Raw genomic sequence first — 26,295 nt, 5'->3', positions numbered from 1 at the left:
GTCTATTTCTGCCTTGCAAACTGGTTCATCTGTACCATTTTTCTCGATTCCACACATATGCGTTAATATACGATATTTGTTTTTCTCTTTCTGACTTACTTCACTCTGTATGACAGTCTCTAGGTCCATCCACATCTCTACAAATGACCCAATTTCGTTCCTTTTTATGGCTGAGTAATACTCCATTGTACATATGTACCACATCTTCTTTATCCACTCATCTGTCGATGGGCATTTAGGTTGCTTTCATGACCTGGCTATTGTAAACAGTGCTGCAATGAACATTGGGGTGCATGTATCTTTTTGAATTATGGTTTTCTCTGGGTATATGCCCAGTAGTGGGATTGCTGGGTCATATGGTAATTCTATTTTTAGTTTTTGAAGGAACCTCCATACTGTTCTCCATAGTGGCTGTATAAATTTACATTCCCAACAGTGCAAGAGGGTTCCCTTTTCTCCACACCCTCTCCAGCACTTATTGTTTGTAGATTTACTGATGATGCCCATTCTAACCAGTATGAGGTGATACGTCATTGTAGTTTTGATTTGCATTTCTCTAGTAATTAGTGATGTTGAGCAGCTTTTCATGTGCCTCTTGGCCATGTGAATGTCTCCTTTGGAGAGACGTCTATTTAGGTCTTCTGCCCATTTTTTTGATTGGGTTGTTTGTTTTTGATATTGAGCTGCATGAACTGCTTGTATATTTTGGAGCTTAATCCTTTGTCCATTGATTTGTTTGCAAATATTTTCTCCCATCCTGAGGGTTGTCTTTTCCTCTTGCTTATAGTTCCCTTTGCTGGGCAAAAAGCTTTTAAGTTTCATTAGGTCCCATTTGTTTATTTTTGTTTTTATTTCCATTACTCTAGGAGGTGGGTCAAAAAAGATCTTGCTGTGATTTATGTCAAAGAGTGTTCCTCCTATGTTTTCCTCTAAGAGTTTTATAGTGTCTGGTCTTACATTTAGGTCTTTAATCCATTTTGAGTTTTTGTGTATGGTATTAGGGAGGTTCTAATTTCATTCATTTACATGTAGCTGTCCAGTTTTCCCAGCACCACTTATTGAAGAGACTGCCTTTTCTCCACTGTATATCCTTGCCTCCTTTATCAAAGATAAGGTGACCATATGTGCGTGGGTTTATCTCTGGGCTTTCTATCCTGTTCCACTGATCTATATTTCTGTTTCTGTGCCAGTACCATACTGTCTTGATTATTGTAGCTTTGTAATATAGTCTGAAGTCAGGGAGCCTGATTCCTCCAGCTCTGTTTTTTTCCCCTCAGGATTTGCTTTGGCTATTTGGGGTCTTTTGTGTCTCCATACAAATTTTAAGATCTTTTGTTCTAGTTCCGTAAAAAATGCCATTGGTAGTTTGATAGGGATTGCAATGCATCTGTAGATTGCTGTGGGTAGTATAGTGATTTTCACAACACTGATTCTTCTAAGCCAAGAACATGGTATATCTCTCTATCTGTTTGTGTCATCATCTTTGATTTCTTTCATCAGTGTCTTATAATTTTCTGAGTACAGGTTTTTACCTGCATAGGTAGGTTTATTCCTAGGTATTTTATTCTTTTTGTTGCAACGGTGAATGGGAGTGTTTCCTTAATTTTTCTTTCTGATCTTTTGTTGTTAGTGTACAGGAATGCAAGATTTCTGTGCATTAATTTTGTATCCTGCAACTTTACCAAATTCACTGATTAACTCTAGTAGTTTTCTGGTGGCATCTTTAGGATTCTCTATGTATAGTATCATGTCATCTGCAAACAGTGACAGTTTTAACCTCTTCTTTTCCAGTTTGGATTCCTTTTATTTCTTTTTCTTCTTTGACTGCCGTGGCTAGGACTTCCAAAACTATGTTGAATAGTAGTGGTGAGAGTGGACATCCTTGTCTTTTTCCTGATCTTAGAGGAAATGCTTTCAGTTTTTCACCATTGAGAATGATGTTTGCTGTGGGTTTGTCATATATGGCCTTTATTTTGTTGAGGTAGGTTCCCTCTATGCCCACCTTCTGGAGAGTTTTTATCATAAATTGGTGTTGAATTTTGTCAAAAGCTTTTTCTGCATCTATTGACATGAACATACGGTTTTTATTCTTCAATTTGTTAATATGGTGTATCACATTGATTGATTTGCGTATATTGAAGAATCCTTGCATCCCTGGGATAAATCCCACTTGATCATGGTGTATGATCCTTTTAATGTGTTGTTGGATTATGTTTGCTAGTATTTTGTGGAGGATTTTTGCATCTATATTCATCAGTAATACTGGTCTGTAATTTTCTTTTTTTGTAGCATCTCTGTCTGGTTTTTGTATCAGGGTGATGGTGGCTGAAACTGAGTTTTCAATTAGCATTTACATTTAACATTATAAGCACTATAAATCTATAATTTAATCCTCATAACTATAATTACGCTCACTTTGCAGTTAATGAAATGATACTTTCAGCAACTAACTTGTCAAAAGCCAGATGGCTAGTCTCTGGCAGTCTCCAAAATCCAGTTCCTTTTCATCCTTTAATCTCTTACAGGGAGTCATTTCCATTTCAAATAAAAGAGCTTTAAATGAATTAACAGAAAAATAAGATGTGCCCTGATGTGGAATGCCAAGAGTTGAGACAATAAATACATTAAAGAGATTTTTTTAGAGGAAGTATTATAGTAAAGCAGATGCAGCAAGACAGAAGAAAAATGCGGAGAGTGGAAAGATTTTGGTACATATTAAAAATGTATTTAAATTATAATTGAGGCAAGAATTAATACTGTACAGATTAACAAGTAAAACTACTACACAGGGTGAATGAACAATATTCTGGCATCTGATTCTTCATAATATTAGTCTTTAATAAAAACTTAAACTTTATTAAACTTCAATGAAATAATTCCAAGTACACTTTGTTATTACTTTTATAACAAATATTTTTATTTCTGGAAATGAAAACTTTATAACTTAATAATGTATCAGTTTAAGTCTTGAATTTGTAAATAAATGCCATATAAACGTTGTGTCACAACTACTGATTTTAATATGTACTTTACACTTGGAGTATTATCTCCACATATATGAAGTTTCATAAACGTATTTAATCTTAAAAGGTCATTACCCATTTTACATACTTTTAAAGAAACTATTATGCTATTTCCATCTGAAGTCTTAAGCAGCTACTTATTTCCACAAGTTGAAAAGAAAGTCAAGAAATAAATTTTATGTGAAATAATTGTTATAACATTAATTCAAGTTTTTTAAAGTAAAAAAAAAATCAACTCTCCATTTTATAAATGTTTAAATTTTGTTCCTTACTAAGAAAGGTTAAGTTTTACTTTTAAGTAAGGTGGTACCAGTAGCTATTTGCTATTAAACTTTCCTAATATGAAAGGACTATTTTAGTGTCTAAAATAGACAAATATAAACAGCTAAAAACATAACCTAGTCATAGGAGTAGAATCATTAATCAATCATGTTCTAAACTTTTAAGACAACACTCCAGTTCCTCTCTTAATATTTTCTGCAGTCAGAGGTTTTGAGATCAGATTGTACTGTCATATTTTTACTGTGAGAGGGAAATAAGACAAAAACAGAAGCACCAGATCACATATACTAATATGGCAACTCTGGTCAAAATACAGCCTATGTTCAATACAGTCTATACACAACACTAAAAAATCTCTCCAAAGCATAACTAACTATAAATACATGTTATACCTGGAACCAAATTCTTTTATAGTAAATGTGGGAGCCATCAGCAATTGGTAGAAACACAAATAATATTTTATCTCATATGAGAAAATTACTTTTGATGAATTACATTAAAAGATACCATGTAAAATACAAACCGGATTATAGGAGGATATTTCCCTTTACTCTTTTGCCTGTGGATATACATTTTTAAATAGAAGAGAACACATTACACTGCAATTTTGGATATCCAGTGTCTTCAGTATTTCACTATTATACTACAGTGCACGTATCTTGTTACTACTGAAGTAAGGAATTAGTGTTTTAAATCTTCTTGATACATATAGCAAACCCTTTTCTACGAAAGTTGGACTAATACTCCAACCACTCAAACAGAATCCTTACAAGAACAGATACCACCACTTAACTTTTCCCAATGAGACTGAGGTGGGGGAAAGTGGATGGAGTTGTTTATGTTTTTAATTTACATATCTCTAGTTAGTAGTGAACTTGAACATTTAAAATGTTTGTTTTAATTCTCTTATTTTCATTGCCCAGCTGCATCATTTACCTACTTTTCTAGTTGTCTTAAAAAATTTCTGAGTGATTTTTATGAGCTTGATATACTAAGAATATCTGCCCTTCCTTTGTCATTTGTAGCAAGAATATTTTCCATTTATTTGCTTTTTAATTTTTATATGGCTGACAATTAAAATTTTAGTTTAATTTAAAGTTTTAAAGAGAAATAGCAATCCAATTTTTCCAATAGCATTTCCTGGATAATCTGCCCATTCTCTATTAGTCTAGGATACTTTCTGATCACACTACATTCTTTTATATATAAAGGTCTGTTTCTGGGCTCTCTTTTCTATTCCATTGATCTGGAGGTATATTCTTGGGTCAGTACTATGCTGTTTGAAATCTTATATCTTTATAACAGGTTGTGATATTTAGTAGGATTAATCCTTTCTCGTTGTTTTCCCTTTCCAAAGTTATTTTGGCTATTCTTATATATTTATAATCCAGATGTATGTTAAAATTAGAATCATTTTGTCAAGCCCCACCTCTCCATATGAATTTTAAGGGAACATTAATTAAACCTATAAATTCAATTAACGGTGCTTTTTAAAAGATTATTTCATGAATAGTTTCAGTCCTTTTGAATTTACCCTTTGGAATAATCAGATGCCATTTATGAACTGGACAAGTAGTGTAAATATTTAACTACATAAATCCTGTAAACCTAATACATGAACTACAATGTATATATCCAAGAAGTAAAAGGACAATAATCATCTCTGGATTAAAATTCTTCCCATAATTGAATGGAGTAATTATAAATAAAGTTTTCTTTTTATCCTTTTATATAAAACCATGCCAATTTTCAAGGTAATACATCCATGTCAGACGTTATAGTGAATCCCAAGTGACTTTGAATCCTTTTTCTTATAGCAATATGGCACACATTTTCATGTAATTTTTGTAAATCCTAAGATTCTGAATACTATTCCTGATGGAGCAAGGGAATTGTTTCTCCAAACTTTTTCAGAAAAAGTAATTGTCTTTTTGATAAACATAAAACTTTATATGTTTTCCAGTTGAGAATCACTGATAAACACTTTTAAAAAACACTATGTATTGTCTGTGATTACATGTCTAGTTCTAAAATAACATCTGAAATTTATACTGTTCCTAAAAATTTGAATTCTAACAGACTTGTATATATATTTCAATAATTAGTGTTTAGAATATGAAATTCTGAAAGTGTTTTATTTCTCTTTTAGTAAATTATTGTAGTATATATATTAAATCAAGAAGTTTATACCTCTGCTTGCTTTCTTGTGAAGTTACTCCTTGAAGAACTGACCAGTGATTTAAAAGAAAATCAATTTTAATGCATTAAGACTTTTATCCTAAATTTTAGATACAAGAGATTTTTTGCAACCACAATAGGGCGATCAATTAAACAAAGAGTTTTTAAGATTCAGTGCTTACTTTCTGTTGTTGATGTTGTTATAATTATTTGATAGAGATGAAGGAGAGATCTTTGGTAAAGTTGAAAAATTGGATGCACCTGGGGACCTTTAAAAATATGAAAATGTTAAATTAGATAAAAAATGCTGAAGTTTGAAATTAATTATGAAATAAAGAAAAGAACTACAGATGACAATGTATGTAGTAAATGAATGCTGGAAAACAGATTTATGAGCAAAATCACCATATACCTTTTGGTTTTCAATTTCTAATGTATTTGTTCATATAAAAAATAATAGTATATAAGGGAACTATTTTCAAAGGAAATTTATCAAATTTAATATAAAACTTGATATTATTCTTATAAATCTACTAATGCAATCCACCCAGTTCTGAGTTCAGGTAACCATTATTAACATTTTACAATCAATAATTTCCTTAAATCAATGGAATTAAAATATTAATTTTTAAAGGAAGCATGTAAAAGAAATCCACTGTGTCTCAGTAGGTACTATGGCATTCCAATTATATATAACACAGACACAGATATCATAGATTTTACCAATTTTTAAAACTGTAAGGCAAGAGGGATGAAATAGCAAAGAGAATTCCAAACATAATCCCGAGAAGTAATTTTTGGCCAAGGTTATCCCTGAAAAAACTGAACAGATATAAATCTCACTATCTATTACACACCTCACTAATTCAGAATGTTTTTGGAGAAATCTAAATTACTAATGGCTTTTAATCAACAAATATGCTTTATAGGCATGATTTACAGTAAACAAGTTCATTATATAGGAATGACTGTTTTAAAGTAGTACTTAAAAGTCTCTAAAAGATTTAATTTCCCTTGTAATTTTGTATACAATTTTAATTTACTAGGCAACATCTAGGCCACGGGCTGTAAGAGGCTAATACTTTCAGTCCAGTATCTCAGTCATCATAAATTCTAAATTAGTGAGGCCCAAAGTGATTACTGTTTAAAAATTATTTTATTTCCTCTACTCAGGTGCTAATGAACAGCAAAATGGTCATTGGGCAGGAAAGTGTAATGTACAAAATTTGCTTTCAGGTAATTTGGATTTTGCTAAATTAAGTGGTGGGTAATAAAATTTCTTACATATAAAATTTTATTTAACTTTTGAAGTTTTATATATTATGAAATATTGGTAAAATTTTTTTCTTCATTTTAAAGGAGAGTTTTTTTGTTGTTGATGATGCAGGTTATATACAGGTAGATTACATTAAGTGGGACTTCTATTTAGCTGCCTTTCTGATGGAAGACCCTTACAAGATTTTATTTAACTGTACTAAGCTGAAATCAAAAAATACAAGCAACCAAGTTTTAATATAAAACAATGTAGAAAACAAATTTAAAAGGTAATTTTAATATACTAATATTTTAAGGTACTAATTTTAGGATATTAATAGAACTAATATTAATATAGAAGTATTCTGGCATTTTTCTGCCTTCACGTTAAGAATGCTAACTTAGGAAAACAATCTAAAAACACCGAGACTGACTTATAATCAATTAAGGAGGTTTATTTTTCAAAATGTGATCTGACTACAATTTAATTCAATTCACTACAACTTTTCAGGTATACAGATAGAAACTGAAATATTCCCTTGAATTTTACTTATAGCAAAAATTATGAAAATAAAGATTACTTCATTTTATTTATAACATGTATTACATTTATTACATATTATATATGGCTGAGGCATATATATATATATTTTTTTCCCTTTTTCTGCCCATCTGTGGCCTTTTTACTATTCATTAGCAACTCTATCCCAGAACAGTATTAGAATTTTCTATGAAATTCATTAAAACACTCAAACATTTATTAAATGATTACATTATGCCTTGCCCTTGTTAAGTACTAGGAGTACAAAGAGAGAGACAGTTCCTGATCTCAAACAGCTCACACTCTAATAGGGGAAAATGATACAAACAAAATAACTATAAAACAGTATAAGTCCTAAAACAAATTTTAAAATTATAACAGAAAGTCAAATTTTGTGGGTAGTAACATGAAGTGATTTTAAAACGATGTGCACAGTTAGAGGGGTAGGTGGAAACTGGAAAGTGAGAGTACTCCAGGTGGAAAGAATAGCATGTGAAAATGTGTGGGGCTATAGAAAGCATGATGTGTTTAGGGAATTACCAATGAATTGGCTGAAAGGGTAGGGTGTAATGATAGGAACAGAGGTTAGTAAGGTAGGTATGATAATGAAGAACCTTTTTATGTTCTCTGAAGGAATTTGGATTTTATCCAATTGTGCTGTGGCATGTTGAAAGATTTTAAGAGTATCAACGTAATCAGATTTGTATTCTAGAAAGGTAAATCTTTTTTTTTTTCATATATATATATATTCTTTTTCAGATTCTTTTCCATTATGGTGTATTATAGGATGTTGACTATAGTTCCCTGTGCTATACAGTAGGACCTTGTTGGGTTTGTCTGTCTGTCTGTCTGTCTGTCTATCTATCTATCTATCTATGGCTATCTATCTATCTATCTATCTATTTATGGCTGTGTTGGGTCTTCGTTTCTGTGCGACGGCTTTCTCTAATTGCAGCAAGTGGGGGCCACTCTTCATCGCCGTGCGCGGGCCTCTCACTATCGCGGCCTCTCTTGTTGCGGAGCACAGGCTCCAGACGCGCAGGCTCAGTAATTGTGGCTCACGGGCCTAGTTGCTCCGCAGCATGTGGGATCTTCCCAGACCAGGGCTTGAACCCGTGTCCCCTGCATTGGCAGGCAGATTCTCAACCACTGCGCCACCAGGGAAGCCCCCTAGAAAGGTAACTCTTGAGGAAGAGAAAGAGACTGAAGATTGGAAGAGCATTTAGGAGACTATAAAAACAACAAAGGTGAGAAGTAATAAAGGCTGGGACTAAGACAGTGGAATGGGCAAGGGCAACATGTCTTGGAGGTTTAGGAAGCAGTTCTCAAAGTACAGTCCATGGACACTGAGGGGGATACAAGATCCTTTCAGGGTACCTGTCCATGATCAAAACTATTTTCATAAAAACACAAATGTGTTATTTACTATCTGACCTCCCTCACTGTACAAAAACAATGGTAGGTAAAACTGCATAGTGCCAAGGAGGTAGCCGTGAAAAACTGTGGTATCATGGATTCAAAATAAGAGAATTTCTCTAGAAGACAGTTATCAAAAAGAAGTATTAAAGAGAGGTCAAATAAACTAGGTTTAAAAAAGTTAAAAAAGGACTTTGTTAAATTCTGAATATGTGGTAAGGAATGGTAAGCACTGCCTTTTTAAAGAAGTTGGCTATCAGAAGAAAAACTAAATGGTATTCAGAGGAAGTTGATGGTCTTGTTTTAAAAGATGGGAGAGATTTGTTTATATCTATAGGTTAGCAAGGAAGATGATACTGGAAAAGAAACAAAAGCACGAACTAGTGTTAACTGAGTGTCTACTATACGTGTGGCAGTATGCTAGGCATTTATATGTATAGGAGAGAGGAGGTAACGAAGGAAAAATGAGGTCTAGGAAACACTGAGATAAATACTATTGGTAGAGAGATTGTTCTTAAAGAGCATGGAGATCAGAGAGAGCAGGATGGATGTGGTGATCCACAGCTAAATAGAAAGTATGGTAACACTTTCTACCTCCTGTTACAGACATGGTTAATAGTTAGATCACTCATCTACTGTGATTCCAACTTCTGACCGAGATTACACGTAGCCCAACCTAGCTAACATTTGTGGAGTTAATGTAGGGGTTGACTAGTCAATCTGTGGATTATAACCTGAGCTCCTTAACTCTTTCTTTGATATAACTTGGAAATTACACTGTTTATTAGCAACTTCGCACTAGTAGCTTTCTGAAGAGACGAGTGAAAAAAATGCTTAGAATATTATACATAAACTAGATATTAAGCCATTTATCTAGCGTTAAACTAATTTTGGCTAGTTTGGGCTAAGTGTAATATAACGCAGTGAATCGTCTCTTAACAAGACAGAAGAAGGTAAAACATGAGTTTAGCTGAAATGATTTCATGAAGAGAGAAAATTAAACTTCATCCCTGACAACTGAATGCAGTATTTTAATTTCCCTATTCCCAATGTTTCAACTAAAAGCCTGCAATTCAAGGCTAAACTGAACTTCTTACTTGAACAGAAAAATACAGCTTATTCTTTGTAAGTTATCTAAATAGTCTACATACGTGGAAATCTAGTACCATACTGAGCAATCAAAATATAAAGGAATTAAGTCTGAATGCTGACATAACAAAAGTAGTTATTTAAAACTTTTTATAGTTATTTTCAAACCTGATCTAAAACAACCCGAATTTGTAAATTTTAACATTATAAAACAAAAATTATCTTATTAAGAAAAACAAGACCGACCTTAAACTTTCCCCATTTCTAACAATCATCCTAGGGTAAGTTCTTAGAGAAAAAGAGAAATTTAAATCTCTTGAAAAATTAAGCACTTTTACTCTTGTAAGATGCAGATTATTTCAGTTCAACAAGCATTTGCTATGTGTCTCCTCTATGTCAGGCAGGGTGTTAAATACTTAAACAAAAGACAATTTAAGGAAATTTATATATAAAGTGTTTCTCATAACCTGATTTTTGTTCCTCATTTTGACTGCTCTAAATGGTATTTGACAAAACATTCCACTTAAAAAAAATAAAATTAGTTACTTTTCTTTAGCCATTATCAATCTCAACACCAAAACTGCAACCCATTTTTATTTTTGCTGTGTTATTACAGATATCTCCAAACATACACAAGTCGTCATGTACCCAATATCAGTCATTCAGCTTCAAAAATGATTAACATTCTACCACTCTTGGTTTATTTATAATCCCCTTGGCCTCCACATTCCTTCATGTTTTTGCTGGACAATTTTAAAGCAAATCCCAGACATTTATAATTTCACCTGTAAACACTACAGTATGCATCCCTAGCAGGTAAGAAATCTTTTTTGATACTACTGTCTGTCCCAATCTAATAGTCAGTTCATGTTCACATTTTTTCCCCAATTGTCTCAAAAACTGGGTAGTTTGAATCAGGATCCAAAATAAGTTCATACATATGCAGATTAATTTTAGTAACTTCAAAAGCCCTTACTGCTCCCTACCAGCTAACTTCTCCGGTTTCATCTTACTATGACAATTGTTTATTTTCCATTTGTCCTGACTTTTGTATCTATTCATATAGTTAACTTTGACTTACATGTGTTACTGTAAATTGCTCAAATCCTTTTTAGAACAAACCAGGGGAGAAAGGAAGAAATAAAATAACCAATAATTATTTGTGAGTACCTCTGAATCAAGCATCTATATGAGAACTGAATACTTAAGTTACATTCATTTGTGCATGAAATATACTATGTAAATGTCTTAATTTCAATTAAATTTGGATATGGCTTTTAAATATTGAAGCTAACACTAACTAAGAAGCTTGACTGTGACCATGCTCTCTTTGGTAAAACTTGGAGACATAGTACTAGGTTATACATTATCTTACCACAAAAGAAAGTAGGTAACAGTGTTTACATGAAGGAAAGATTTATTTAATCGATGTGCATTTTCAGCATTTCAAAGGAAAATCTGCATACACACTCAAGATCTTAATGAATATTAAATTGAGGAACCTCAAAGTACAGAGTTATGGGAAGTGTGTATTTATGTACAAGCACAAGCTTTTCCAAAAAAGATTTGGAGTTTGGACCACCAAAATAAAATAACCAGAAAAAACCAGTTTATCGGTAAATAGCAGTACACAAGAACTTCATTCTACCATTATGCTGCCTTCATCGTTAGGTGACAAACACCCAGGAAAGGATGTGTATATTTAAATAACAAACAGATTTATATATAGTTTCTTTTTCTCTCCAGGAATCCTGCCTTTCCAACCAAGTACACCTTAGTTATCTTTCTTCTTTCAGCACATTACATGATGAATGATCTATACCAGGTGTTCCATTTTCTGACTAGGTATTCATCCCCTTTTCCTACTATTTGTCATTCTCATCATGCTGACCCCATTTGTCAAATACACCGAATCTCTTCTGTCTTCCCCCATTTTCTGCATCATTTAGCACTGCTTACCATTCCCTTTCTTCTAGAAGCTCTTTTTTCCTTTGGCCTCTATGACAAAACAGAATCCAAGTTTTCCTGAAACTACACGATTATTCCTTCTATTTGATCTTTGTTTTTATATCATTACTTAGGGATACCCTTTAAGGTTTAGTATACAGTTCTTTACATTTTTAATTAGATAATTCACATACGCCTAATATTTCTCACTTCTAGGAATGTAACCCCATACCTGCAGTTCTCATTACTCTCCAAGCTTTGGCTCCCTATATTTAACTTCATCCTAGGCAGTTCTGTTTGGCTGTTCCATTACCTCAAACTTTAGAGTCTCAGAAAAAGTCATTCTATGTGTTTTTCTTTTTAAAAAATTTTTATTGGAGTATAGTTGATTTACAATGTCGTGTTCTATGTCTTTTTCTTAATGAGACCAATAATAAGATAAAATGAGATGAAGCATGAAAGAAAATTTATAAAGACTCAAAATGTCTTTAAAAATGACAAGAAATTGCAGGTTTTAGAATGTTACCCTAGATTTATGGCTCACAGGTTGCATTTCAAATTGAAGACATGTTATTAATTTAAAATGTATGAACATGCATGAATGACAAGAAATGAAAAACTGGCTCTTGAGCCATCCTCTCGACCCCTACATCCAAAATCACTCAATCCCCCATTTCCAGTATTTGAACAAGGTTAAAATTGGTAACAAATTTGTATACTTTCATAGAAACTTTAAGAATGCACTTTCTGTGAACTATAATAACCACTATTCTTTTAGTATCAAAATAAAACTGTCATAACCAAATCTATTAATGTTTCAAATAAGCAGAGACTATCATGCTTATAAATACTTAAAGAGTCTCTGTACAGTTTATTGTTAAAATGAAAACACTTTATCTGACAAGAGTTTCCTAATATGAATTTTCAATCTAATAGGTCTAGCCACCATTTCTGAATCCATTTATACAGTTAACCGTGCAATTACTATATATGCAAATTGGGCTTAGTAACTCTTTAAAAAATTCTAAAGAAGTATATGCTAAGTTTTTCTACCTGTATTTCAACAGGTACAATAGCAAAACAGCTGGTGTAAAAAAAACAAAAACAGAATATTGCAGTCACCTAGATGTTTATTATTTATCCTAACTGAAAAATAGTAGCAATGGTTTTATTTTATTTTTTTAATTATTATTTATTTATTTATTTTTGGCTGTGTTGGGTCTTCGTTTCTGTGCGAGGGCTTCCTCTAGCTGCGGCAAGTGGGGGCCACTCTTCACCGCAGTGCGCGGGCCTCACTATCGTGGCCTTTCGTTGCGGAGCACAGGCTCCAGACGCGCAGGCTCAGTAGTTGTGGTGCACGGGCCTAGTTGCTCTGCGGCATGTGGGATCTTCCCAGACCAGGGCTCGAACCCGTGTCCCCTGCATTAGCAGGCAGATTCTCAACCACTGCGCCACCAGGGAAGCCCCAGTGGTTTTATTTATAAAGTGCTTCCTCTCTCCAAGCAGAGCACTCAGGGACAGAGTGCTGTAAAAATACTAATATGCCACTAGATTAAGTTTATACTTAGTGCTTCAGTCACCAATTTGGAATTCTGTTAATCAGAACAACACAGACGGCAGGGGGAACAACATATGAGTTAAGAACTACTGGCTTAGTTTTCTAGTTTTTTTTTAGCCTCTCATGCCTTACCTTGACTTTGGATTCTTCTCTGAATATTTTCTAGCTCATGAAAACTGCCTCTTCAGTTATCAATGACCCTTATCTTTTTCCACCAGATTTTTAATCACGTCTCTTGTCAATATTCTTGAGCAATTAATGAAAATGTCTGAATTAAATCAACTTCTCATGTTACCCTCATAAGAATTTTTACTTATTTCAGGAAAACAGCAAAATTTGGACCTTTTTATTTCCATAATGTTAGTAATCTCAAAGGCATTCTTCAAGATAGTTATACCTAAATGAAACCATACAGAAAAAAATTCATAGTACAATTTAGTCAATTAATAAAGTTGTACTGCTTCTAACTGAGGAATAAGGTGTTAACATTAAACACATTTTCTGGAAAGTAAGGGATAATCTATTGATTACGTTTCTCCTCTCTTCAGGAACACCCAGGATTCTACAATTATTCTACTTTAAAATAATTAAAAAAAAATACAAAATGTAACTAGTCACACATCTCCAATTGAATAATCAGACTATCTACCCAATGCCAACATCTTTGGAAGATAGTCAAATTTAACAGAATAGAAAAAAAGTTAGAGTGGTTTAAGCTTTTCTAAGGTATCATTAGAAAATATCACGTTTTTGAGAGGTTTTAAGAAATGAGATGCTTAAGAACTAGATTAGAAATGCACGTTCTGAAAAAACTAAGCATTTTAATATTTTAAAAATGCAGCATGAATATAAAGATGAAAAATTCAAATTACAAATTGATATCTAGCAGAAAAATCCAGATAGAAAACTTCTGAAAATTTTTTAGGTAGGTTCTTAGGTTTCTAATATAGATTTTGGGTTGTCTTAGGGTATATACATTTTATAAATAGGACATGTTTTAAACAAAATTATATTTTATGCCTAACTTTTTTTTTAATATTTAGCATTTCTTCAGATGAGGCTATATGGTCTCCATTCTGATAAAAATGGGCCTAGGGACTTCCCTGGTGGTGCAGTGGTTAAAAATCCGCCTGTCAATGCAGGGGACACGGGTTCGAGCCCTGGTCCGGGAAGATCCCACATGCCGCGGAGCAACTAAGCCCGTGCACCACAACTACTGAGCCTGAGCTCTAGAGCCTGCCAGCCACAGCTACTGAGCCCGTGTGCTGCAACTACTGAAGCCCACATGCCTAGAGCCCGTGCTCCGCAACGAGAAGCCTGCGCATCGCAGGGAAGACCCCACGCAGCCAAAAAAAACAAAAAACAAAAAAAAAAAACGGGCCTAGTATGATTTTAGAGCCTTCAGAGCAATTAATTTCTTTGTTTTCAGTGGTATAGAAAAGTCAGACACTTAGATACTAACACGCTTTCTCTTGGTGAACATGTGCCTACTGTAGTGGTGTTCTTATATTTTCTTGTTCATAAAATTCAGATTCCTGAGTCCCCTCATAAAGATTTATATTCTGCTGGTCGGGGGGAGGACTCTGGAAGCTGCTGCCTATGGGGGTTCACATAATTAAGAAACGTTACCTACAGAATTTCTCAGTGTGATACTTAGACCAACAGCATTAGAATCACCTGTGAGCTTAGTAGAACTGCAAATTCATGAGCCCTACCCAGATCTACCGAATCAGAAATTCAGGGGATGGGGCTTAGGAAACAGTGTTTTAACAAACTCAACAGGTGATTCTTCCTTCTATCACCATATTATAGCTTTTAATGATTTTTCCTTGGCTTTTGACACTCTAGGTAGGAAACAGTTATGTGCTAAGCAGTATGAGCACTGGACAGACCCCAGGTTAGTTATGTTTATTAGAACTAGCATCTTCATACCATGTTGAGGACGAGGGGTTGTCTCCTGACAGATATAATGACAATTCTAAGCATATAAAACAGGCTGTTCTGTATCTTAATAACCTGAGGTTTCTTTCTTGAGGAACTTAAAATTACATGCCTTTGGCTGGAGTTGAATTTGTCTAAGTTACATCTGCTTGTAATGTAACTTCAATGAGCATACAGAATTCTACTTTTTTTTTAAAGCTGCCATTTACCCAAAAAAAAGAATTTGTATCCTTACTTCAATTATATACATATAAATAAAAGTAAATGTTAATTCCTCAAACGTTTTTTATCTGTACTATTTTCCTCCACTACAGGTGTTTTCTCAATGTTCTTGAATATTATCATTTTACATAGTATGTTCTAAGTTTACCTAAATGGTACTGAGTTAAATCTCATTTTGTTTTTATTTTTTCTCTCAACTCTGTTTTAAAGTTTATCCAGTTTTAAAGATCTCACCACTGTTACTTCTATCTGCTGCACTGGCATTCCACAGTATATCACCATCATTTTTCTTATTCACTCTACCAGAGATAGATACTTAGCTAGGCTGTCTTCACATCCCCACTATCACAAACAACGCAGCTACAAAGACTGTATATTCAGGGACCTGTGTGAAAAATTCCGCTGAGTGATGAGTCAGAGGGATTAAGCATTCCTGATTTAATTAAACACTGATATATAGCATGGTACTAGTTTGTACTCCCACCATCAGTACATAAGACTTCTCCTACAACCCTCCAAACACTTTTTATTAGCACCCTTTTAAGTTTTTGTCATTCTGATGGCTATTAGGTTGTATCTCATGCTTTAATTTTTCTGATTACTAGTGAGTTTGTATATCTCCTCAGCTACCTGTCAGCACTTGGGCTTCCCCTTCTTTAAACTATTTATATCTTTTATTTTTTAAAAGCTTGTTTGCTTTGTTTCTGTTAATTCAAAGCAGTTCTTTGTACACTGTAGGTATTATTCTCTTATAGGTTTTAGATTTTCTAAAACCGACATTTGACTTTTAACTTTGTATATGGTTCCTTTAACAAAAATACTTAATTTAATGCAATCAAACATTAATTTTCACACTATGTTCTGTGATCCCTAAGTCACAGATATTCTCCAAAATATCTTATTAGCTTTAAAGTTTTACATTTCTGATTTGAGTCTTTAGTCCTTCTGGAGTCTTTGTATGTAGTGTGTAAGGCAGTGATTCTGCTTTCTTTTCTCCAAATAGTTAGTACTCCTAATAAAACCTAAGCACCTACCTGCTTTAAGCAACCTGTTTTTCACTGCCTAGCAGTGCCACTTACCATACACACAGGAGTTTTTCTTAGCTCACTAGTTTATTCCAGTCTATTTGCCTTTCTTTTGTTAGCATCATAGTGTTTTTATTACCATAGTTTTGCAGTAATTCTTACTATCTAGTAGGTAAACACTTCCCTTCCTCCTCTTTGTCAAAACTGACTTAGCTAATCCTGGATCTTTATTGGAATATGCTAATTTTAGAATGAGTTTCTGAAGTTTCTCACACACACAAACAGAAAAAAAAAGGTCAGGATAGAATTTTGTTTTTGTTTCTGGTTTTTTAAAAATTTATTTTATTTATTTCTTTTCGGCTGATATGGGTCTTCGTTGCTGCGTGCAGGCTTTCTCTAGTTGCGGCGAGCGGGGGCTACTCTTCGTTGCGGTGCGCAGGCTTCTCATTGCAGTGGCTTCTCTTGTTGCGGAGCACAGGCTCTAGGCGTGAGGGCTTCAGTAGTGTGGCACGCGGGCTCAGCAGCTGTGGCTCGCAGGCTCTAGAGCGCAGGTTCAGTAGTTGTGGTGCACGGGTTTAGCTGCTCCGTGGCATGTGGGATCTTCCCGGACCAGGGCTCGAACCTGTGTCCCCTGCATTGGCAGGCAGATTCTTAACCACTGCACCAATAGGGAAGCCCCAGGATAGAATTTTGAATAGGAGGCACTGACATGATAAAATTAGAGAAACAGGCTAGGTTAAGCCATATAGTACACGATAATCTTTTGTCTTTAATGAAGTTAGAATTTTTTTCCATGAAGGTTTTATGCATTCCTAATTAAGTTATTCTTTGTTATGCTATTTTCTAAGTGGGTTACTAATCTTATATAGCAGGGTCAGGAATCTATGGCTCACAAGACAAATCCATGTTTTTTTAAATAAAGTTTTACTGGAACGCAGCCACACGCATTTGTTTACACAATGCCTACTGCTATATCAGTAGTTATAGTTGAGTCAGAGACCCTATGGCCCATAAAGCTAAAAATACTTATCTGGTTCTTCATAAAAAAGAATGCTTACCTATGGGTATGGAAAACACCTATTAATTTTTACAAATTAATCTTGTATTAGAAAATGTTGCTGAATTCTCTTAGTTCTAGTAGTCTGCTGATTGTTTTTGGATTTTATGTAGATTGCATCATATGCAAATAGTGAATTTTATTTCTTTTTAAAATGCTAATCTTATTTGGTTTGTGTTCAAAATTTCTCAATTAAATGTTTGCTACAGATTTTGGGTTTATACGCTTTAACAAGTTAGGAGAATTCCCTTTTATTCTTAGTTTTTTGAGTCTTTTCATACACTAGATACTGATTAAATTTTTTTTTTGTATTCTAATAAACTATCACTTGGCAATTTAGTTTATTAGCTAGGTTAGCAATTACTAAATTATTTATTTATTTAAGAATCATTATTTTAAGGATTTCAAAACACAAATTCACAATCTCTTATCAGAAAATCTGAAATTCCAAAAGCTCTGAAAACTTAAAAAATTTTTCATAATTCACTTCAGGACAATCTAACCTGAACTGAAATGATGCTATTTACACTCCTTCCTTATCTTACTTAGTGTGGATACTTACTGAATATTAATGTGCTTAACTATAAGAGTCCCCCTGGACTCTACAAAAATAGTAAAATATTAGGTGGCACATGTACCATATTACTTCTCAGAGGTTTAGAATGTCCAAATATTGAAATACAACTAGCCCTAAGTGTTTCTGATAATCCTAAAACCCTTAAAAATATTTCCTCCCATTCGGCATGTTGCCTTTTCACTCTGTTGATTGCTTCCTTTACTGTGCGGAAACTTTTTAGTCTGATGTAGTCCCTTTTGTCTATAATTGCTTTTGTTGCTTGTGCTTTTGGTGTCATATTCATGAAATCACTGCCTAGACCAATGTCATGAAGCTTTTCCCCTAAGATTTCTTCTAGATGTACAGATTCAGGTTTTGTTTTTTTTTTTTTAACATCTTTATTGGAGTAGAATTGCTTTACAATGGTGCGTTAGTTTCTGCTTTATAACAGGGTGAATCAGTTATACATATACATATGTCCCCATATCTCTTCCCTCTTGCATCTCCCTCCCTCCCACCCTCCTTATCCCACCCCCTATCCCACTCCTGTAGGCGGTCACAAAGCACCGAGCTGATCTCCCTGTGCTATGCGGCTGCTTCCCACTAGCTATCTATTTTACGTTTGGTAGTGTATATATGTCCATGCCACTCTCTCACTTTGTCCCAGCTTACCCTTCCCCCTCCCCGTATCAGGTCTTATTTTTAAATCTTTGAACCACATATCTGGTAAGGGGTTAATATCCAAATATATAAGAAACTCATTACAATTCAACAGCAAAACCCCCAAATAACCAGATTAAAAAATGGGCCTGAGACTTCTTTGAATAGACACTTCTCCAAAGAAGGCATACACACAGGTAATAGGTATATTAAAAAGATGTTCAAAATCAGAAATCATTGGGGAAATGCAAATCAAACCACAATGAGATACCACCTCACACCTGTTAGGATGCCTATTATCAAAAGAACAAAAGATAACAAGTACTAGCAAGAATGTGGGGAAATTGGAACCCTTGCATACTGTCGGTGGAAATGTAAGATGGTGCAGCTGCTATGAAAAACAGTATGGAAGTTCCTCAAAAAATTAGAAATAGAACTAGCACATGATTCAGAAATCTCATTTCTGGGTATATATCCAAAGGAAATGAAATTAGTATCTTGAAGAGACATCTGCACTCCCAAGTTCACTGCAGTATAATTTACAATAGCCCAGATAATGAAAACAACCTAAATGTCTATTGACAGATAAATGGATAAAGAAAATATGGTACATACATACAATGGAATTTTATTCAGCCTTAAAAAAGCAAGGAAATCATGCCACATGTGATAACATTGATGAACCTAAGGGACAGTATGCTTGGTAAAGTAAGCCAATCACAGACAAACACTGTATGATTCCACTTATATGAGGCTATGTAAACTAGCCAAACTCATAGAAACAGAGAGTAGAATGGTGGTTCCCAGGGGCTGGGGGAAGGGAGAAATGAGGAATTACTCTTCAACAGGAATAAAGTTTGTTATACAAGATGAATAAATTCTAGAGATTTGCTGTACAACAATGTGCCTACAGTTAACAATACTGTAAGTGCACACATCTAAAACTTTGTTAAGAGGGCAGATATCAAGTTATGTTTTCTTACCACAATTAAAAAAAAAGTTTAAAAGGTTTCTAATCACTCATTTACCATCAAAAGCAATTCTTATACTCCTTTATCTCTACTTGTGCTGTTATATTCTAACACATGTATCTAAATAAATAAAATATTGCTTTCACGATTAGATTTAAAATATCTGTTGCTTTCACATCAGATTCATTTTGATAAAGAGCACTCTTTTAACAGACACTTTTAAAAATACCGCAAAATGCTTGAAAAATATTAAACAAAATGTTTAATAGTGATTTGATTGTATTAGACAATGCACCATTACATTTATAACGTATTTATACTGTACCTTATTCTAAAAGAGATTAGAATTGGAAGGCTTTTAAATTACAGCATATTCATTTAAGTGCAAACTTAGATAACTTCTATATGAGAATAAAATATTAAAATATAAAGAAGTTATATATATTTGCAATATACAATTAGGTTCTTCTATCATTCTGGATTTTATTATCTGAAATCAAAGCTTCAAAATCATGCATTGAGCCATAAAAAGTGGGAGCACTTACTTAGGAGTAGAAGGACCCCTTGGCCATGTTCCGTCTTCATTCTTCTGTTCTATCACTAACACCTGCAAATAAGACACAATAAAGGAGTGTTTTTCCTTAACCTTGAAGTTAAAATAGCTTTAGAAGATTAGCTGTATATGCTAAGAAACTAAAGTAACTCTGCAATGACTTAAAGGACACAGTAGACAAGGTGAAGAGGTATTTGCATTTTGATTCCAAAGCTGGTCAAGGGAGATAAAGAGACTTTAAACATAAGAAGTCAGCAATGATGGTCAGAAAGAAAGAAGGTAAAACACTACAAGGAAAATCATTGGTTCTATGACTTTAAGTATAAAAAACTAGATGCAATATAAGTTCCTTGAGTTTAGGGCACATTTTCTATTTCTTTTCTATTTGTAGCTTGTAAAAGTACTGTGCAAAAAACAGATGCTGAATAAATGGTTATGGTTGTTGTTAAACATACTGATGTATGATCTCAGTCAGCTATTATTATGCAAATACTGAGGAACAGTGGCAAAGGTAATCCCAAATTACAGAGTATACATAATTATACATAATTTGTTTGGGACTTTGAAATTTGTCTTTATTTACATTATAAAATTATAAAATCTTTTAATATATAAACGATAGAGCCACGTGTGTGAGAATCAGACTGAAGTTTCCTACTGCAGCATGGTCAGGGTAGACAAAAAACACCTCTAATAAATGAAAAGTACAGGCTAAGGTGAGCTATACTTTATTTTAAAACATCCCAGAATCTTTTTTCATATGTTTCAGTCTAAAAGGGAAGGCTTTCTTCTAGTTTTTACTAGGGGCAAGTCTGTGCAAAGAAGAAAAACTAACCAAAATAATTAAATTAACAAAAGAAATATGTGATCGTCTCAACAAGTTAATATCTAAATTTCCACAGGAAAACTATAATATAGAAAACACGCCTTGAAGTAAATTCAAGGCATTAAAAATTTGCATATATTCTACATATTCAGTTTCATTAACTCTTGTTTCTTAAAATTGCAATTTTGTAACCTGTTCTGTATACTCTTAGTAATACACTTTTGTGGACTATATGTTTCAGGCAATTCATAAGCTGGCATTTGGATCTTAACCATGTAAAATGTAAGCCTGATTCAGAACACATATAACAATGAAATAGCGATTTAAAAAACTCATGGAATCTTGCTGTTGAAAGAGTATGCTAACTAAAATACTAAAGTTGTCTTTTAAAAGAAAAACAGTTATTTCCTACATTCAAAAAACACACATGAGGGACGTCCCTGGTGGTCCAGTGGTTAAGACTCTGCACCCCCAGTGCAGGAGGCACGGGTTCAATCCCTGGTCAGGGAACTAAGATTCCCACATGCCACATGGTGTGGCCAAAAAAAACAAACAAAAAAACACACACACATGAAGTATATATAACATATAATGAATAAGTGCACTGTATACCTCCCATCCTGATCCCTCCCTGATCATATTTTTCTCCTTACCTACCACAGACAATTAACCATTATGCTCAACTGGCATCATTCTGATATATATTTACATATTTTTACATATTTATAAAATTGAATTTAGTGAGTAGTTTTTAACTTCTGAACAAAAGTTTTCCTTTGCTACAACTTATAATTCTACAGACATCTACATAGCAACTATACTATATAAAAAAAATATATACATACATACAAACTTTGTCTCTAGGAGGACTTGAACCAGTTATAAAACAAAAGATTTTACCTATAGAAAATTTCAAAGTTATGAATTTAGTATCACTGTTTATGGCTTATTTTTTAAAGGAAGGTCTTGAAGCTGAAGCATCAAGTAAATATTTAAAGTTCAACTGTAACCTTTAATTCCTAGCAGTATTTGTACTTTAAATTCTTTTTGTCTTTACAGTCACAGATAGTAATGTTGAATGCCACCAGAAATGTTAAAACTCACTTGTTTATTCAAATGTATCATTTTCTGAATAAAATTTTTCTCATGGTTAAAACTTTAACTCAAAATGAAATTATTTTTTAAAAGATTTTAAGACTTAATTAAATTGAACACACACATACAAGGGAGAGAGATAAAGACCACCCATTTTGGGAGATAAACTCTTCAATAATGTATCTCTGTTCCACTTTCTAATGAGGATACTTTTGATTTCAGTAAAAAAACAAAAAGAACAAAAAAAAACAAACTTCTTTTAAGTCTAAGATAGTGTTTAGTTCATTTATCATCAGTCAGAAAATAACTGGTACAAAACCTAGAAAATTTAATCCATGTTCTTTGAACCATTCCTATTTCAAAAGATCAAATGTCCCTAAAGATATTTTATAAGAATAATATATTTAATAAGATATTTAATCTTCTTATTAAAATAATTTATTCTGTCATCTTCATTCTGATAAATGCATTCCTATCAAGAATAACAAATTAAATTCTCTAAGCCTTGGTTTTCTAATGTACATGATGAGTAGAATAATAGCCATTACTCAGAATCAATTACTTAAAGATTTAAAGAAATAATCCTATATATTTTAAATTGTACTCCTGGAGCTACCTCAAGGCCTGATGGATGGTAACCAAGGAGAGAAGTGTATGCCTATTTGGAAGACAGAAAGAGGAAGCTGGTTGGCTAAGGAGGGGAGTGTTGACTAACCAGTAGAGTTCCAAATGTGTCACACTCAGCTTCAACTGGGTAACTCCTTTTAATTGTAATACATATTAGATTTCATAAGATTTCACATAAGAATATAATGGCTAAAATAAGTCTGAAAATCACTGTTTTACAGCTGAGTACAATACTTGATATATAGTAGGCATTTGCTAAAAAATTAATTTCCTTCTGTTCCTCTGATTTTTTTTAATAACTTACATCATATATCAGTATCAATTTTAAATAAAACAGAACAAAACAAAACAAAAAACTTCCATATACTGGAGTGGCAGGCTCTGGGTTAGGTACTAAAATAAAAATAAATAGGACACAAAATCCAACTAAAAAAAGGACCTCACAGTCTAGTTGGGGAGCTTAATATATAAATAACTTAATGAATGATACAAGACATATATGTAAATCACTATGGAATTTAAGGGAGAAATTTCTTCTCCAAAGTAAAACAAATCCTATACCTCAACTAGATACTGAGATAAATAGATCAGGAAAGGCTCAAGAAATGATGTGACAAATTTTGAATTGGAATTTGAAGGATGAATAATCTGACTGGTTAGATTATATGAAAGGATGGGATGCTTAATTTCAATATTTGGATGTTTAAAAGGACTTTTCCTGGATGAATGCAGGGACTGGGGAGAATGGTACAACAGGCAGATGGAACAACATATACGAAAGCACAGGAGTATGGAAAAGCATAGCAGGCTTAGGGAACCGTAAGTAGTTCAGTTTGGTATTATTAGCGTGTAAATCCAAAAGCAAGGATAATCGAAAGATGCTGGAAGACTAGGCAAAAGGATAAACCATGACTTGCATGCTGCGTTAAGGTGCCTGGACTTTATTCTACAATTGTTAAGGAGCCAGGAAAGGTTTATGAAAAGGAAATAATAAGGTTTACATTTTAGAAAGAGTATTCTGACAGAAATACGGAAGACTGAGAACGAACATGCAAAAGACTGGAAGCAGAGGGATTTGTTAAGAGATTACAGAAAGATAAGGGGTGAGAATGGGATACAAAGATTAATTAAAGAGATATTTAGAAGGTGGAATCAGTAGAACTTGCTGATTGTGTCTAAAAGCCTTCATTTCTCAACACATTCATTTCTTTGGATTCTGTCATAAAGAAAGACCAAATTGGGGGTTGATACCTTCTAGCAGGGGTTGGCAAACTAAGTTCACTTAGCTCACTGACTGCTTTTGTACATAAAGTTTGTTGGAACATAGCCATATCCATTTTTTACATATTGTTTATGGCTACTTTCTTGCTACTATAATGGCAAAGTTGTAGTCGTGATAGAGACCTTACAGACCGCTGAGCCAAAAATACTTATTATTTGATCCTTTACAAAAAGTTTGCTGACCCCTTATTATATTAGCTATTTTTCGATGGAAAATAATTTCTTTTTAAAAAGTAGGTTATTCTCAAGCTCAAGGAGAGAAGCAGAAGTTATAATTAGTGACCAGCAGGGATAGAGAAGAGATGAGTTAGAAAGAGGAAACCAGAAACAGTAGAACGCATTATAGATTGTCAGGATAGCCATAAAGTTTGTGACTCCCAAAAACTTCATGTATAGTATGCTTAAAATAAACAGTATTGCTAAAAAATACCTGTCCTTGGTATAAACCAGCATCCTGAATGGTGCTGTCTGGTTTATTCAGTGGTTCAAATGTATTACTCATGTATTTGTTCCACAATCTGGTCTCCTTTTCATCTGGAATATTGAAGATTTTTCTTATTTCCTTTTCAATTGTATCTAGATTTAAGGAGGAAAGATACGTAAATATTTAAAAATATACCACAGAGAGTTAAGTGCTCACTAGCATAAAAATCCTAAATTAAATTACTGATATAATAGCAAGAATAGATGAACAAATATGTAGGAAATACATAAAAACAATAAAGAAAAATTTTAAGACCAGGTATACTTTTTAGGAACAAAATGGTAATTATAACTCAGATGATTACTTTGGGAAATTAAGACCTCAAAAGGTAAGAGTTCAACCATATAACACTAAAATATAATTTATGTTATACAGGATGAACTTTAACTTTTTACACATTATAAAGTCAATATATTTTCTAATGATATGTTGGAGTTAGAAATTAAAGTATGATTCAGAGATGCCACAGATAAAAAATATTTTAAGTTATAACCAATTTAAGAATAATTTATATTAAGTTGAATACAATTTACAGTTTAAATAGCTAACTAAAATTAAATAGAATATAGGGACACAAAGAAAAGTGCCTTCTTTGAAGAGAGGTCTGAATTGGTCAAAATTTCTTGTTTCCAAGGTAAAGCCATACATTTTCTTTATTTCTAAGCCAATTATCTGAACGGAAGAAGTCTTTTTTTTAAAAAACTGGAGCAGCTTAATCTGCTGTAAAATAAGATATAGGAGTGTCTACATGTTTGAGAGTAATTAAGTTTCGGTACCATATTTAGATGAATCTTTTAAAGTACTTAAACATTAGAAAGAGATATTAGAAAATACTACTATATCTATCAAATTCTGGTCAATAACTTACCTAACTTAGACTCAAGAAAATTACACTTAATATATTTTATGACATATAAAGAAATATAAAATACTTCTAAATTTTAGAATACTTGATTAATTTTGGACAAAATATTATTTGTAAAACACTAAACCTAAAAATACATGTTCTCTTAAAAAATATAAAAACCCACACCTATCCTACATAATTAAACTTAGTCCAATAACACTGTTTATGTTCTACTTAGCAGCTAATGTTCTTTAATAGTCTTATAGTCAATGACAGTTTGATTAAGGCATTAAATAAGTAGTAAATACTATAGTGTATTTCAAAACTTAATGCAAACTAGCCAGAACATTTAAAAAATTACATTAAATAAATATAAATATGCTGTAAGTACTGCTTTCTATTTTGGCGTATTTAATTTTTGTTTTTTATTGAAGTGTAAATGTATACGGAAAAATGCACAAATCATCAGTATATAATGATAAATTTCCATGGTGGATACCCCCGTGTAAGCACTACCCAGATCAAGAAACAGAAAATAACGTAGGAAGGACGACAGAGGAAGAAGCCAAGGAAGGGAGGTCATTTTAGTCTTTCTATAAAAATGAATACTTCTTTCCTGATTGAAGAAATAAATCTTGCTCATTGCAAAAATTCAGAAAATACAAGTACAAATAAAATGTCCACCTAGAGATAACCACTGTTAACATTTTGATACTTCTTCTTCCAGGCATTTTTTTCTATTAATACATACATATTTATATACATAATATATACCAACACATATGGAAATGCCCCCTTTATTGAGTTTTGAAAAGGGTAATGCAAAGGCCCTGAGATGGGAATGTATTTGGCATGTTTTGGA

The 26,295-nt window shown here is 33.1% G+C and overlaps 1 protein-coding gene across 8 annotated transcripts in view; it reads right to left on the bottom strand.

Annotated features, from left to right (window-relative positions):
* Positions 1–26,295, bottom strand: part of USP15 (ubiquitin specific peptidase 15) — a 120,548-nt gene that overhangs the window by 50,217 nt on the left and 44,036 nt on the right. For 5 of the 8 annotated variants that reach the window (XM_036865603.1, XM_036865607.1, XM_036865609.1 and 2 more), the window contains 3 exons: positions 24,533–24,678; positions 20,266–20,327; positions 5,666–5,752 (listed from right to left, as the gene is read on the bottom strand). In XM_036865603.1, the coding sequence (XP_036721498.1) occupies positions 5,666–5,752; positions 20,266–20,327; positions 24,533–24,678 (295 nt within the window). Of the gene's footprint in view, positions 1–5,665; positions 5,753–16,833; positions 17,181–19,357; positions 19,560–20,265; positions 20,328–24,532; positions 24,679–26,295 lie in introns of those variants that run through there. The other 3 variants (XM_036865610.1, XM_036865611.1, XM_036865604.1) reach the window with 3 other exon arrangements.

This window comes from Balaenoptera musculus, chromosome 10 (genome assembly GCF_009873245.2).
Source record: "Balaenoptera musculus isolate JJ_BM4_2016_0621 chromosome 10, mBalMus1.pri.v3, whole genome shotgun sequence".
In the NCBI taxonomy this organism is placed as follows: Eukaryota; Metazoa; Chordata; class Mammalia; order Artiodactyla; family Balaenopteridae; genus Balaenoptera; species Balaenoptera musculus.
This window is presented reverse-complemented; position numbering and strand designations above follow the sequence as displayed.